General features: G+C 43.2%; 1 protein-coding gene and 1 long non-coding RNA gene across 2 annotated transcripts in view; one reads left to right on the top strand and one right to left on the bottom strand.

The window, feature by feature from the left end:
* Window positions 1-3,305: 3,305 nt before the first annotated feature.
* Window positions 3,306-12,169, bottom strand: LOC309540174. Its single transcript, XR_014223099.1, has 3 exons — window positions 12,110-12,169; window positions 5,938-6,033; window positions 3,306-3,856 (listed from the first exon to the last, which is right to left on the bottom strand). It is a non-coding gene; the product is annotated as an uncharacterized lncRNA (long non-coding RNA).
* BMPR1B (bone morphogenetic protein receptor type 1B) overlaps window positions 3,843-15,927 on the top strand; it is an 86,401-nt gene continuing 74,316 nt past the window's right edge. Inside the window, exon 1 of the mRNA XM_082236502.1 lies at window positions 3,843-4,018. Within this exon, the coding sequence (XP_082092628.1) occupies window positions 3,946-4,018 (73 nt within the window). The 5' untranslated portion in view covers window positions 3,843-3,945. The remainder of the gene's footprint in view (window positions 4,019-15,927) is intronic.

The following is a 15,927-nucleotide window of genomic DNA, read 5'->3' on the forward strand; positions in this document are numbered from 1 at the left end:
GGCTTTTTACATCCTGTGAAAACTCAAATACAATGTTGGGGAAACGTAGTGAAAACAGAACAAATTGTGATGTGAATGCAGCCGCAGTGTCACTAAGTTCATAATATTGTGCAAACCAAGCCATTGTCTCCTTTTGATTTTGATTTTACATATGTTTTTAATGTATGTTTACATGTGTTTCAATACTTTGGGCCCACATGCATACGAGTAATCTCCATTTAATCCTCTAGATTTACTTCTGAGTGGGCATGGTTAGGGGTACAGTTAGTGTTGGAATTCTATTCCAATTCCTTTGGGATTCTTGGATGGAAAGGCGGTCTACAAACGACTCCAACAAACAAATAATGAAGACAGCAGCATCTTCAGCTTTTATTTTATGTTGTTATTTACAATGTTAATCCCTGCTTCGACCAGACTTTGGTGCATGAAACCCTGGAGGAGCCAGCCTGGGTGTGGAGATGGCTTTTTATGCCAAATCCTCTGTGTCTGCTTATTCTTCACTTTTTTCAGGAAGGGGTTCCTCCTCAGATAGTTTTTGAGTCCCTTCACTGAATACCACCATGCTCCTTCCTCCCTCTGTTCCTATTTCCCTGCCCAGGAACGGGACACACATTCCTGTTGCCCTATGTTTTTACCTTCCACAGTCTAGGAGGAAATGCCAAGTATGGAACTCCTAACGCCTCTGTTCCTCCTGCTTCTTCACCCTGCCCTCTAGTTCACTTCATGTTTCAGTTCTTGCCATCTTTGTGGCCACCACTGTCCTATTAGAATTCCTGCTCCGTGATTGCAGTAATAGGATTTTTGTCTTTCACATGATGGTGTACATTTTGACAACACAGAGTGGGAAGTGACTGAGGCAGCATGTTTGTGTTACTGGGTTCCGTGAAGTGGGACTTTTGTCATTTGCTTTTTCTCTTTGCTGTCTGATGCTAGAGAGAGAGGGAGCCTGTTGCAGTGCTCCGTGTGTGTTTATATGTAAGTAAAGTAGATTAGCCAAAATGCTGAGTTGCTGAGGTCTGTTACGCAACCGTGCAAACTCTGCGGATCCCTAAGTGTGCCGGTGTCGGTTGGCATTGGTCGCTGTGGTGTTCGGGCAGAAGAAAGCTTTTGAAGCTCCCGAACGAACAACCAGGAGGAGGAGAACATGCCAGTCAGGCATATGTCTCTGCCAGGGTCCTCCTCGAGTGTAGGCTGAACTCCTGACATGTCCTACCCACCAAACAGAATCTTCTCCGCACACACTGCCTTTTTCTTGCAGTATTATAAGTATTGTTTGGGCCAGATGTTCGGTTGTTATTTTCAGAAATGGGAATTCTTTCAATTAAGATCAGACCCTTAGAGAAACTACTTTTAAGAAAGAAAGAAAATGAAAGGGTGTCCTGCTGATTTTGGAACATAAGAAACTGCTTTGTACTCAGTCACACCATTGGTTTGTCTAGGTCAGTATTGCTGACACTGACTGGCAGCAGCTCTCCGGGTTCAGGGCTGGAGGCTTAACAAGCCCTAACTGGAGACACCAGGGTTTGAACTTGGGATCTTTTGCATACAAAGCTAATGTTTTACTACTGAATCATGACCCATTTTTAAAATTGCAATAATGTGATGTTGTGATTTTTTTTATAAAAAAACTTTGTATAAAGTATATATGGTAAGAAATGGTGAAATATTGGTTTGTGCAATATATTCAGTTATATTGCATATACGTATATTTTTAATGACACTGTTGGTATACTGGTACGCTTGTATTTTTTGATTCAGTGTGCACTATCCTTTTCATCTAGTTTAACTTCTAAATTCATCATGAAAGACTGAGTCTTGTGTCAAAATAATACGTTTTGTGGTTGTTGAAGAGCATAGGTGTATTTCATCTGCACAACCTTTCTTTGATCGGATCAAAATAACCTAGATGTCATCCACAGAAAATGGTTTGTGGCTGCTCAGTAAATATATAACATTAAACTACAAACAACATGTACTGCTATATTTTGATATCGGGGTTATGGCTAATCTGCCATTGTGGGTGCCCAAAAGCAAGTGGATATGCTATCTTGCAAATACATCAGGAACCCAGGCTTACAAAGTGGAGCCAGGTTTGGCCCCAGACATTCTAGTAACTAGCAGTGCCATCTTCTCCATGTCTTTTCAGGAGTAAGTCCCAGTGAGTTTTTAACAGGGCTTGGCGCTGTGGTCTCAACCACTGAGCCTAGGGCGCTTGCTGATCAGAAGGTCGGTGGTTCAAATCTCCACAATAGGGTGAGCTCCCATTACTCAGTCCCTGCTGCTGCCAATCTAGCAGTTTGAAAGCACATCAAAGTGCAAGTAGATAAATAGGTACCACTCCGGTGGGAAGGTAAACGGCATTTCTGTGCTCTGCTCTGGTTCGCCAGAAGTGGCTTAGTCATGCTGGCCACATGACCCAGAAGCTGTACGCCGGCTCCCTCGGCCAATAAAGCGAGAGGAGCGCCGCAACCCCAGAGTTGGCCACCACTGGACCTAATGGTCAGTGGTCCCTTTACCTTTACCCACAGGTAAGAGGGCATAGGACTGTTGTCTAATAGTGACACACCCAAACTTCAGAATCAAACCTCTCAAGTCCAAAATTTCTAGAGTAGTTGTTGCCTTCCACCTCCAGATTTCTGGAGTTTGAGCTTAGCTCATAATAAGCCGAGCCTCTACCTCCCCAGGAGCAGCCTCCAGCCACCTCACTGCTGAAACTTGCCTTACAGCAAGGATGCAAGGCGCTAGGCATTCATTAGGCCCTGCAACGACAAAAGCTATGTGCGATGTGATTTCCCAGTGGTTCTGGATCCTTAGCAAAGGAACCCTTGAATGGGACAATTCCTAGGAATCCTTAGCATGCATTCTTGGCACCAGGAGCCAAGGGAATTATAGACTCTTGGTGCTTTGGGTTCTTATGAAAGGACACTTCTGGGGCACCAGCGTTCCATGCAGAGAGTCAAGGAGAAGAGCAGGGAGCCTTGCAGAAGTGATGGAGAGCATTCAGACCCCCAGCTTGTTCCAGATCTTGTGTTTCCAGCGGCGTCTCCAAAAGTGTGATGGAGCTTTGATGGAGCTGTGCTTAAAATAGTAATTGGGCCTGATCAAAAATGAGCCGAAATTAGCCTGTGTTTAGGAAAGCCCAGTTTGAGTAATATCACCCATCACTATAGAAACAATGAAAAAATATTTCTGATGATTAATCACCCTTTAAAACCTGCAGATTGATGTGCCCACTTCCTTCTGCCTCACCGTATGACTGGTGCCGAGTGGAATACACAGTGATCTAAAGCTCGGTTTACTTAAAATGCCACTTTTTAAAAACTTTTTTTTTTGCCTTGTTTCCTCGGGAATAGGCTGAAATGAGAAGCCAAACAAACAATTTTTAAAAACCCCATAATTTGAAGCTGCGCAACTTTCTGTTGCTCAGTGCAAAGCATGGTTAACAAGCTAATTCGAACTGAAGAAATCACAGTTGTACTTTTGTTTTCATAATAACGCCTGGCAGTTTGGTACTTTCTTTGTATTCCTCAAGGATCTCCTGGCTTTGTTTTGTGCACATGAGTGTAAAAGAGAAGAGAGAAGCTGAAATCTCTCTGTCTCTGTCTCTCTGGCTGCAGCTTCTAAGTTTACACACATTCCCAGTGTGGGCAGCGATCAGTCCATGCTCCTGTCTCAGGAATCCAGTCCGGCTTGAGAGCCTTGCTGCCCTTTTGTTGTCCTCCCCACGAGGGTGATCAGTTGAGGACTATGTGGTGACAGAACCAGTTTGTAACAGGCTTGTCTTTCACCTTCTCCTCTCCAGGCTTTGCTGGCAAGACTCATGTGAGGATCTGAGAGAGGCGGGAGTGCAAAAGGGCTGCAAAGTGAAATAAGAAAAGGAAAGAAACGGGAGATTTAAACCACAAGCAAATCACTGCTGCTGCTGCTGCTGTTGCTGCTACTGCAATGAACTGGCTAGAAGAACCAAACTGGAGGTTTCACGTTTCCCTCCTCATGCTGCTCTCGATGCACACCAGAGGTAAGGAGATAAAATGTTGTGCAATGTACTTCTGACAGGGTCTGATGAGCTGAAGATAGCCTCTAACTGCTCTGTTGCTATTGTGAAATGGAAAGCTTAGGGGAGAGTAGCTTGGAGTTTGCAAGCCACCGGTGCTTTGTGCAAAATAAAAAAAGTTCAGCAGTTTAATAGCTTGTGCACAACACCATTAGGGCAGTGCATGGGAATTGAAAGCTGATGTGTGCTAAACTTGCAAGCCTCTACTTTACTGCATTTTTCTTCGCCTTCCCTGCATTTTTGTCACGTTGCCGTTTGCTTTTGAGTAGGGTGATAGCGTTCTGAAGTTTATAGAGGCAGCAAAACGCCGTTAAGGTCGTTTTGGTATCAGTAGCAACTGATGTTTGTTCTTACACTGTTGATACAGTTCTTTGAAATTACTTCAGTGATGTGTTGGAGTAAAATTATGCAAAAAAAAAAAATCTAAGCGGGAATTTAGAGATTTATGCCTTCTTATTTTTTTAAAAGATTACTTTTTAAAAAGGAAGCTGAGTTGAATCCAAATGATTGGGAAACATGAGTCAGCATAATAACTTTTAGCTTGTTTAAAAGGACTGAAAAGGTTCTCATTTTAAAAAGGGGAAAGAGAAGAGTGAAGTTAATGAATGAACTGCAAAGGAAACAAGTATCTGGGAAGTTTTAAAAGAATGTATAAATCGACATTCGCCAAAGGGAGATTTTGAACTGAAGACAAACTGGTATAAATAAATGTGTTTAGTTAACGGTTTAGTTATAAGGATGGTGTATCTTTAGAATTGTGAAGATGCTCTGACAGAAGCCAGAACTTAGGACCATTCTAGTTGTTATTTAATTAATTCATGAATCACCTTTTGCATTTGTTGCAAGGCATGTTACAAACATACCATAAAACAGCTAAAAAGTGTTTTAAAAAGTACAAATATAACTAAAGATAGGTGTTTCTTCTGTATTGTTTTTAAACTTGATGCAGATATATTTTCATGTGGCTGGAAAAACTTGTGTAAACAAAATTGTCTTCAGTTGTTTCTGGAAATTACATCTAGTGGTTTGCTTGTTGTATGTCAACAGGGATGCTGCTGCAGAAAACAGGCCACTACGCTGAAGGCCCTGCTCTTGAGTTCTTGCATCTCATATTTTGGGGGCTTTATGGAGAAATTCTCCTGCACAACACAGTGATCTACTGGGAATATAAGGGATAAGCTGTTCTCTCAAGTAACCTTGTCCTGAGCTGTATTGGATCTTACATGTTAGTACCAAAACGTTGAACTTTCCCTGGTAGCAGACTGGAAACAAGTGCAAATCCAGAAAATACGGTGTTGTATCTTGAGAGTAGTTTGTCCCCCCCAAACAGCCACTGTGTTCTGCACTTGCTGCTGCCGCCCGACTTACCTTTAGAGTAGCCCCACATAGAGTGTATGGCAGTAATCCAGCCTTGATGTTACTAATGCATGGGCAAGTGTGGTCAAGCTGTCCCGATTCAGAAACAGTCAGAGCCTTACCAGTTAGTGCTTCTTTTCTTAAAAAAATGTTTAGGGGTACTCTCATTTTCCTACTCATATTAAAGTACTGCCCCTCAATGAGGCTAAACTTAGATTCACAAAATGTTTAGGGGTATGCCTACCCCTGCGTCCACCCAGAAAAAAAGCACTGTTACCAGCCATAGCTGGTCAAATGCACCCTTAGCTACTGAGGAGACCTACGCCCCCAGTAACAGGGCTAGATTATTTACTTATTGCACTTACTAGATTTATAATCTTAAAACTAGTAGAAAACCAAAACAGAAGAAAAACCTAAAGACATGCATAGGTATAAATGGGGTCAAGGAGCACCCACAAACTACACACCTAGTCATTCAGGGAGACTGGGACCCCATTTACTGACTTCTCAACATGGGAATCACCTACCTCTGACTTGCCAGGATTCTGACTCAGTTGTTAGCCCTCAAAGTCCACCACTGCATCTGGACATCAGGGCCTGCTCGGCCATTCCTGATGCAGATGCTATCGAGAGAAAAAGTTGGGTTACATCAGTGCCCTGATGACACTTCATTCCATATCTCCCACGTACCACATAGCTCAAGAGTCATGGGGCTGAGGAATCTAATGCTACCTTCTTCAGCTGTCCCTAGAGATGAAACCAGAACCACTGGAGAACCACCAGGCAAGAATGTTCAAGGAGGAAGTGGGCTGTAGGAGGTGGGTGGCCTGAAGGCTACATTTGGCCCTTGGGGCTGAAGTTCCAAACCCTGGCCATAAAGTATAAGAACTGGAAGGGGCAGTCCTTTGATACAAATAAATTAATGTATGGTTGTTGGTTTGTTTGTTTTTAAAAAACTTTTCTCAAAGATGTATCTTTTTTTTCTCTCATAGAGAACAAATTGGTAGGCGTGTGTGTGTGTGTGTGTGTGTGTATGCAAATGATTCCCAGCTCTACCTCTCCTTCAAATCAGATCCAGTGAAGGTGGTTGGCAGATGGATGGTGGTTAACAGATTGAAGTTGAAACAGAAGTACTGTTTTGGGGGGATGGGCAGGTGGGTGTGGGGGACTCCCTGTTCCTGAACAGGTTAACTGTGCCCCTGAAAGACCAGGTGCGCAGCCTGGGAGTCATTTTGGACTCACAGCTGCCCATGGAGGCACAGTTCTATTCTGTGTCCAGGACAGCTGTCTAGCAGTTCCATCTGGTACGCAGGCTGAGACCCTACCTGTCTGCAGACTATCTCACCAGAATAGTGCATGCCCTGGTTATCTCCTGCTTGGAGTGCTTCAATGCGCTCTATGTGGGGCTACCTTTGAAGGTGACTCGGAAACTACAACAAATCCAGAATGCTGCAGGTAGACTAGTGACTGGGAGTGGCTGCCGGGACCATATAACACTGGTCCTAAAGGATCTTCACTGGTTCCCAGTACATTTCCGAGCGCAATTCAGAGTGTTGGTGCTGGCCTTTAAAGCCCTAAATGGCCTTGACTCAGTATACTTGAAGCAGCGTCTCCACCCCATCGCTCAGTCCGGACACTGAGGTCCAGCTCTGAGGGCCTTCTGGCGGTTCCCTCACTGCGAGTAGCGAAGTTACAGGGGATCAGGCAGAGGGTCTTCTCAGTAGTGGTGCCCTCCCTGTGGAACACCCTCTCTTCAGATGTCAAGGAGATAAAAAATGACACAAGACATCTGAAGGCAGTCCTGGAATGGGAGGTTTTTAATACTTGATGTTTTATGTTTTTAGATATGCTGTAAGCTGTCCAGAGTGGCTGGGGAAACCCAGCCAGTTGGGCAGGGTATATTAAAAAACAAAAAAAATTATCCTTATTAAAGAATTCTTATTAAAGAAACTATGATTGTGAATTAAAGGGGTAACACATAGCTAAGTTGTACTCTGAGTAGATCCATTAAATTTAATGAACATAAGTTAGGTCCATCAGTTAAAATGAGTCCACTCTTAATAAAACTTAGTTAAATACCACTCAAGGTTTATAGGATTTTGTGTTTCCTGTGTAACTCCTATAAGACGCATGAGTGTACCCAAATTCACCTGTTCTGCCACTGTATCTTTGCTGGTGTGTGTTTTGGTGGCAGAAGTGTTCATGGCAATCTGTTGGTGTTTCATGGTTTCCATCAAATCCTATTTCCAGCAGATACTGAATATAAGAATGTGCTCCAAATCTACTTCATGGGTTTCTAGAATTTTGGAAATATGTTTACTGTTGTGCTGGAGTCATTTGTGGCTGGCTATCTTTCCTGCTGTTCTGTAAGATGTGGGGCTAGTTTGAGAGACATTAATTTTCCATAATTCTTTGTTCCACTCCTTTTAACATCCCAGAGCATTTTCTGGGAAGGAAGCTCAATTGCAAAAACTTGTTTCCAAGTAAGCATACTGATGCAGATCACATTCTGTGTGAAAATCCGATTGTACAAGCACAGGTGCTCGTTTTTAATCTCGGAGGACCCATTAGGAAGAAAACGTTCCAATATTACTGAGGAAGTTGAAGGAGCGGCTTTGGAAAAATTAAAGAAGCCTTAAACAGATTTTAAATATATAGGTTATATTCCATTGCAGCTCCCCCCACATTAAAACACCGATTCTTAATGGTTTGGCTGACCCTCAAGGGAAACAGATCTGTACTAAGATATGAACATCTGTAAGGGCGTGGAAAGATTTATGCAGGAAACCTGCAGTGGACAGCTGAAAGGCAAACACTGACAATCTCTCTACCCAACGAAATGGAATTTTGTTGTCTTATTAGGCCTATTCCAAATGGGAAACATGAGAAAAAGTAAAATAAATATGAAGGAATACAAAGTCAAATTAGGAGAACTAATTCAGTTTAACATGTGATATGTTATCAATATTCATCCAACAATATTCGTCCATTCACATACACAGTCATCCATCCTCCTTGCTTTTTCCTTTGCTGATAGGAGCATTTGTTAGCTACATAGAACCCTGATATTTGCTGCATACATAGGCAAAGATAAATCTATCTTACTTCACTTAAAATTAGGATATTTATACTTATTTTCACACAGAGACTAAAAAGATACCCCAAGGTATTTCCAGGTCAAAAGTAGAAGAGGTGTCCCTTTTACTACAGTAGGAAACCATTGGTGAGGGTAGCAACAATGAACCCACAGGGATAGTTTACAGATCATGGGCTTCATTTGCACTATACATTTGAAGCAGCAATGGCTTCTCTCAAAGAATCCAGGGAACTGTAGTTTGCTATGGGGCAGGGAGCTTTCAGGAGACTCCATATTCTCGCAGAGCTACAATTCCCATAGTGGTTTAACAATCAATCCTTCTTCCCAGGGAACTCTGGGAATTGTACTTTTGTGAGGGGATTTGGGGTGGGGTGTCTCTAAGCAATTCCCAACACTTTTAAAATCAACAGTTCTTAAGATTTTTTGGGGGGGAAGCCATGACGAATTAAAGTGGTATGATACGACTTCATATGTATAGTGCAGATGGGAGCAGACTATGGATTATGACTGTGATCATGTGAGCATGCTGGCTCCTGGGGGGGGGGGCTTGCACCTGCTGTGGTCCTCCCTGGTCCTTTAAGCAAAGCGTGGTGGGGCAGCTATGCTGAAGTTTGTCTGAGCCCTAGATTATGATTTAGATCAGGCTTCCTCAACCTTGGCCCTCCAGATGTTTTTGGCCTACAACTCCCATGATCCCTAGCTAGCAGGACCGGTGATCAGGGATGATGGGAATGGTGGTCTAAAAACATCTGGAGGGCCGAGGTTGAGGAAGCCTGGTTTAGATCATGGGTAGGCAAACTAAGGCCTGGGGGCTGGATCCGGCCCAATCGCCTTGAAAATCTGGCCTGCGGATGGTCCAGGAATCAGCATGTTTTTACATGGGTAGAATGTGTGCTTTTATTTAGAATGCATATCTGGGTTATTTGTGGGGCATAGGAATTCATTCATTTTTTCTTCTTCAAAATATAGTCTGCCCCCCCCCCACAAGGTCTGAGGGATAGTGGACAGGCCCCCTGCTGAAAAAGTTTGCCGACCCCTGGTTTAGATCTCCAATTTCTTAACCATGATCTGTAGCTGAGGTTTGTTCTATGATTATAGACCATAGTTTCATTGCTCATGAAGGGAGGAGCAAAGCAACTGGAAAGGAGCTACATGCAGCTTCATTTAGCTTGTGTCCATCTCTCCTTACCAAGTCAGAACTGAAAGCTTAGTGTGATGTCCACATTGGGCCAGTGTTCTTTTCTCAAAAAAATTAGATCAGGGGTTGGTAATGTGATTCCTTCTAGATGTTTTGAACTGCAACTCCCAGCTGGAGCCAGCATCCGGAAGGGACATCACATTGGCTAGCCCCAGTTTGGGTATTCTCAAACCAGGTAGATAGTTGAAATCTGGTACACCCATAGTTTAGGGCAGCAGTAGGGACGCGGGTGGCGCTGTGGGTTAAACCACAGAGCCTAGGGCTTGCCGATCAGAAGGTTGGCGATTCAAATCCCCGCGACGGGGTGAGCTCCCGTTGCTCGGTCTCTGCTCCTGCCAACTTAGCAGTTTGAAAGCACGTCAAACTGCAAGTAGATAAATAGGTACCGCTCCGGCGGGAAGGTAATCGGCGTTTCCGTGCACTGCTCTGGTTCGCCAGAAGTGGCTTAGTCATGCTGGCCACATGACCCGGAAGCTGTATGCTGGCTCCCTTGGCCAATAAAGGGAGATGAGTGCCACAACCCCAGAGTTGGTCACGACTAGACCTAATGGTCAGAGGTCCCTTTACCTTTACCTAGGTGAGAAATTGTAAATCTGTGATTACTGGACCTTCCTACACTCTTGGTTTCTCTTCAGAGAAGCTGTAGGACACAGGGTGGGGAATTGGATCAGAACTGTGGCGGTATGCATCCTCTTCCTCACGACATTTGTTTGATTTAAAGCAGCGGTAGCAAGTGGGCAGCTGAGCATGTTGGGCAGGTGTGAGTAGTAAGGAGCTACCTATAAGTCAGGAAGACAATGGATCTGAACACCAGAGCCAAGGTGCTCTAATGAGTCATTGACCAGCAGGGTAGAGATTGTGGATGGGTCTATCCTGCATTCAGTGTGCCTAGATTAACAAAGAAATGAAGACTATTCTGTTCTGATTTATAAATGATACTAAATGGGAGGGATTGCAAACAGAGGATAGGATAAAAAATTTATATTAAAATGATATACAGTGGTACCTCAGGTTACAGACGCTTCACGTTACAGACTCCGCTAACCCAGAAATAGTACCTTGGGTTAAGAACTTTGCTTCAGGATGAGAACAGAAATCGTGCTCCAGTGGCACGGCAGCAGCGGGAGGCCCCATTAGCTAAAGTGGTGCTTCAGGTTAAGAACAGTTTCAGGTTAAGAACGGATCTCCGGAACGAATTAAGTACTTAACCCGAGGTACCACTGTAATTAAAATTTTATATAGCATATTAAAATTATATCATATGATTTATTATAGTGATATAAATAAGAGTTTTGACCTGTGAACAACAAATTTCATTTTAACAAAGATACAGCTAAAATGACATCTGGATGCTGCAGACCACTATAATTCATATCAGTCATCAAAAAACCCAAACATAACATCTCCTTTGGTATTACTTAACAAAAGAATAGTACCACAACGTGAGAAATTATAACACCTTTATGTTTGGCATAGGTTAGGGAAAAATGTTCTGTGAATTCTTGCCTCATCTAATTTTTTTCTAGAATTGTTTGAGGGTGTCAAGAAATGTGGCTAGATATTATGCAATAGGACCTGTGTTGCAAGGTATTGCTCTTTGTAGTAGAAATTTCACAGGTTTGGAAGCCACAAGGAATGTACTGTAGGCACTAAGATGCAACACAGAAGTATTTTTTTTCAGCATGTTCAGGGTAGCCCCAAGGTTGGCAAAAATACAGGAAACTCTTTTTTAAAAAACAACAACAAAACAGTGAGACAAAATGTCTAAAAACAGCCCAGTGGGAACTTAACAGGCTCGTTAGCCATGGTATGCAGAGTGCCAGCTGGAAAGAAGAAAACCTAGATAACACAGAGAAAAGAGTAAAATGATTGGTTTATGGATGGATAACGGGTGAGATCTGGGTGTCCAACATAATTCCACCACTTTGTAACTTGTGGACTAGCTGTATATTTCTATAGAGGGTGTGTACATGAATGTGTATGGTATGAGGAACAGACAATGTGTCACAGTCTTCTGTCATGTTCTTCCATAATACTTTTCCAGAATAAAATGATATTGGGCACCATATGGAAAAAACATAGTGGAAGTTGCAGTAGTTAAGGACAGTTGCCACCTGTCTGCCTCAGGAGACAATGGAGTGTGCCTCCAGAGGTGAAGTGTGTGAAGTGACCTCTGTGGAGCGCAGGTCCTGGCCTGCACAGACGACAAGACCCCCCTCTGGGCCTTGCTGAGGAAAGCAGAGCAATATGTTTGGCATCACCTTAACTGCAGGAGTTTCTGGAAAAAGGAATACAAGACTCCATCCAATCATCATAGGGACCTCAGTCCGGATTTGTGTAGAATTTACTCCTTAGCCTTTCCCTCCCCGAAGATGTCCTGCAAGGCAGTGGAGATTTAGTTTACCTTTTCCTAGATGGGCTACCTTCTCAGGTTGACAAGCCCCATCTGCCCCTCACTTCCCTCTGCATCATGTGTGGGCACAGTTGTTACCACAGAGTCATGCCTATGACCTGGTTCTCATGTCACAGTAAACCAAACTATGGTTTATGAGGACCGTGTGGATGTGTGGGCTTCAAAAGAACAGTTACTTTGCTCTTCCCAGGTCTTTTTCCCAGGTCTATTTGGCTTCCTGTGACATGTGAACCAGGGAGGTGTGTGTGTTTGTATTTAATACTGTGATAGCTGCAGTGTGTCCCTCTGAAAAAAAGAGGATTGTAGGTACTGACTTGAGGACTGTTGCCCCAAGGTTTTGCACTACGTCCATTCCTTGGCATTCCTGTTAATTTCCTGCTAAAAATTTCAGTAAACACAACTTGTGCTCAGTGTTACAGATGCTTGAAATTTTATCTCATCTGTGATTTTTCCCAAGGGAGAAATGACATAAACTTGGCATCCTTTTTCATCTCTCCCTCCCTCCTATTTATGTTGTGGAAAAGGTATAATATTCCAAGCCATCTTCCAAACTAGTAATAATGCATTTTTTCGTTTCGGCCATAAGCTGAAGCAGTCTATATTTATTAACGATTATATTTATTATTTATAAAGCAACTAACATAAGTAGGCACTGTACAAAAAAATAAAAATCAGGCTAACAAGTCCCTGGCTCTAAATCTGCAATCTAATAATCCCAAATCACTGCATTTTAACTGCCTAGCAAAATTTGACAAGTTTATTACGTCTACATATTTATTTAATTGGTTAGTATGGATTGTATTAAGTGACTGCGTCAAAGTGATACATTTTAATCTGTGCATTTTATTGGACACGTGTCTCTAGCTAAGTTATTTGGAATGTCTTTAAAAAAAGAAAAAGTTGCCGTCCAAAAAAGTTGAATAAATATGTTGCTTTCTGTAATGTTGATGTGTCTCTAGAAATGAATTGGAGTTACACTTGAAGCCCGCCTTAGTACTTCTCAGCTATCACTGTGATAACTCATTCCTGTATTTGGCAGTTATTGAATGCCCCGTGGGGGGAAATGCTTAGAAGACTAAAGCTGCAATATGTTTTGCATATCTCCACTCATGGAGACACTTCTCAAAAGAGGAGCTTTAGTGCCAGCACAACACAAGAAAATCAGTAGCATGAAAGACCTTCTAAGAGTGCTGCTGTGGTTAAAGCTCTACCTACTCTTTATATTTCATTGAATTTAATTCCTAGCTGGTTTTGTTTTGTTTTTTGCTTTGTTACCCCATTATTTTCTGCAGTAGGCTGCATTCTGAGATGCTGTATTGTTGGGAAAGAATTTTACCCATGTAGTTTCATTGGTGGGTATAGTTTATGGCACTAATCAGGATTAGTACCAGTGACTCTAGCTTCTGGAATGTACAGGGACTAAAGTCTTAGCTGGTTACATGAAACAAAAGCAACTTAAAGACATGTGTGAATTTCTCCATTTTAATCAGACCTGTCACAGTGTGGGGGAAAGTGGGTGGGGTTGGGGTTTTGTTTTTTGTCTATTCAGAAAGACACCCCCCCCCAATTTCTCTCTCTTAAGCTTAAAGGAATCCTCCTTGCAGATTTAATTTTCATCAATATTTCACCTCTTTCTTCTGCTTGATTTAGCCCATCAAAGCACTGCTGAGATACCTGATATTTTGCTTAGCCAGCTGCGTTCCATTTGCAAAAAGGGTACCCTAAGCCTGTTTCTTTCCAGAAAGCTGCTTGTTGTTTTGGTGGTTTTGGAACAGTTCTTCTGTGAACAGTTCTTCTGTGAATACAGCTGGCAGTGGCTGATGACTTGACTAGCAAAAATTGGATTCCACCTTCTTTGCATGGCCTGTAGGAGAGACAGATGGATTTATTAACTTTATATATGGAACCCTAGATGGCATGCATAGTGTTCTTCTGGGCAGTATCCCCACCAGGCACCCGCCAGCCCCCAGGAGTGATGTGTAAAGAAGGAAGGTGGATTTGCAGTGCCATCCCCCCAGTGGCAACAGCACTGCCAGTCACTGGGATGGCTAGGAGAGATGGTGGGGGAGTCAAGGGAGGTCCATGTTGTTGCTGGTTGTTCCGCAAATATGTACTCACTGCATGGACACCACCTGTGCAGGTGTCCCCAGCCTCACCACCACCACCTTGCCCCATCTCATGCCCATCTTGGCTGCCTATGGGAGGAGGATGTTGCTGCAGCTTAACTTACCACTGCTGCCAGGCCCAGGCAGCATGCTTCACTTTAACAAGGGGCACATCCACACAGTTTTCTGCTTGTCCCATGCTTTCTAAGCACAGATCCAAGAGGTTTTGCTTTGTCCTGCTGCTTCCCCCCAGAACACCCACTCTGGGCGCTAAGTCAGGAAAAACGGCAATCCGCTTGATACGGAACGGGGGGGGGGGGCAATGTCTTCTTCACTACAATATATTTGCTCAATTTCTCTAGGACTCCATCACCCCTCCCCTGTCCTCCATAATCTCTCAAGTAATACTGTCAAAATCCTGTTACAATGTATCCACTCTGTTTCTGCTTTTGCTCTCTAGTACAGAGTGGCTTAGAAATCACTGAAATCTTCAAAAATTGATATAAAATCAGCCGTGGTTCTGATCTGCTCGTTCTCGGTGCCATTCAACTCAGTTCCCCTTGGACTCCATGATGCTGTCCCCACTTCCATAATCCCCGAAGCGGCAGGTCACGTACACAGGAACTTCTTAATCCTGTCAGATAGTCTTGCAAAATCCTTCCTCTAGGCAATATTAGGTGGCAGACGATGCATATCTCTGACCCATTGTCTTGCCACCACCGGTACTCAATAAATGTGTATCTATGTATATTTCCCGCTCCGCATATCCCCCCTCCCTCATCCGAAAATGCTAATTAATGTAATCCCACCTTTTCATAATGTATTCATGACGTGTAAAGTATATTCATGATGTAACTTGTGAAACCCAACCTTCCCATAATGTATTCGTGACGTTTCATGCACTGTATTCTGGGATATGGAGGGAAAACTCAAAAGTTCATGTCACCCCTTTCTGGCTGTTCAATCTCGCCTTGAACCTGTTGCGCAATAAACTTGGATCTTCTGCAGTTTGCTCCTGTGTCCGGCTGAGCTCATTTTCTTCCGCAGGGACCCACGGACTTAGTCCGATGAGCTGGGTGGCAGAGTAACCCCGCACCCAGATTTTAGCCGTAACACGCTGGAAAACCTGATGGCCATTTGTTCCGATTCTGTGCTGAACTTTGGGGAAACAGTGGTGCAGACGGAAGTAAGGATGAGCCCCAAGGTGTCTGCCTCACCACCTGCCTTCAGCCATTGCCCAGCTCTTTTAAGCATTTGTTCTTGAGTAGCTGCTTCAGCTCTCTTAGTCATGGAATTGCCCAACAAGAAGACGCTCTTTCGTTTAATCTGCACAGCCTCTGCATCCCTGATAAATAGCTTTGTCCTCGTTACAGACTGCATTAGAGACGGCCTCAAACAGCTTTCAGAAACTAGGACCATTCAAATATGGGGAGGGGGGGAGTTTTTTCTGGGTGGTGGTGGCAAGCAGGTTGTCCAAAATCACAACCATTCAGGGTTTCAAATGGTTTTAAACACAGTTTTAGAAAAAGGATCCCCCCCAAAGAATAGTGTATAAAACAACTTATATGCACATCTCCCCATCTAGAATGTAAAACCGAAACAAGTTGCTTTATTTCCCTTTGTTAGCAGAGCCCAGTTCTGCCTAATCAGATATTATTTAGGTTAAACTCTAACATTACAGTATTGATTCATCGTTTTCAATGT

The sequence above is a fragment of the Podarcis vaucheri genome (assembly GCF_965113315.1).
Source record: "Podarcis vaucheri genome assembly, chromosome: 9".
Lineage (NCBI taxonomy): Eukaryota > Metazoa > Chordata > Lepidosauria > Squamata > Lacertidae > Podarcis > Podarcis vaucheri.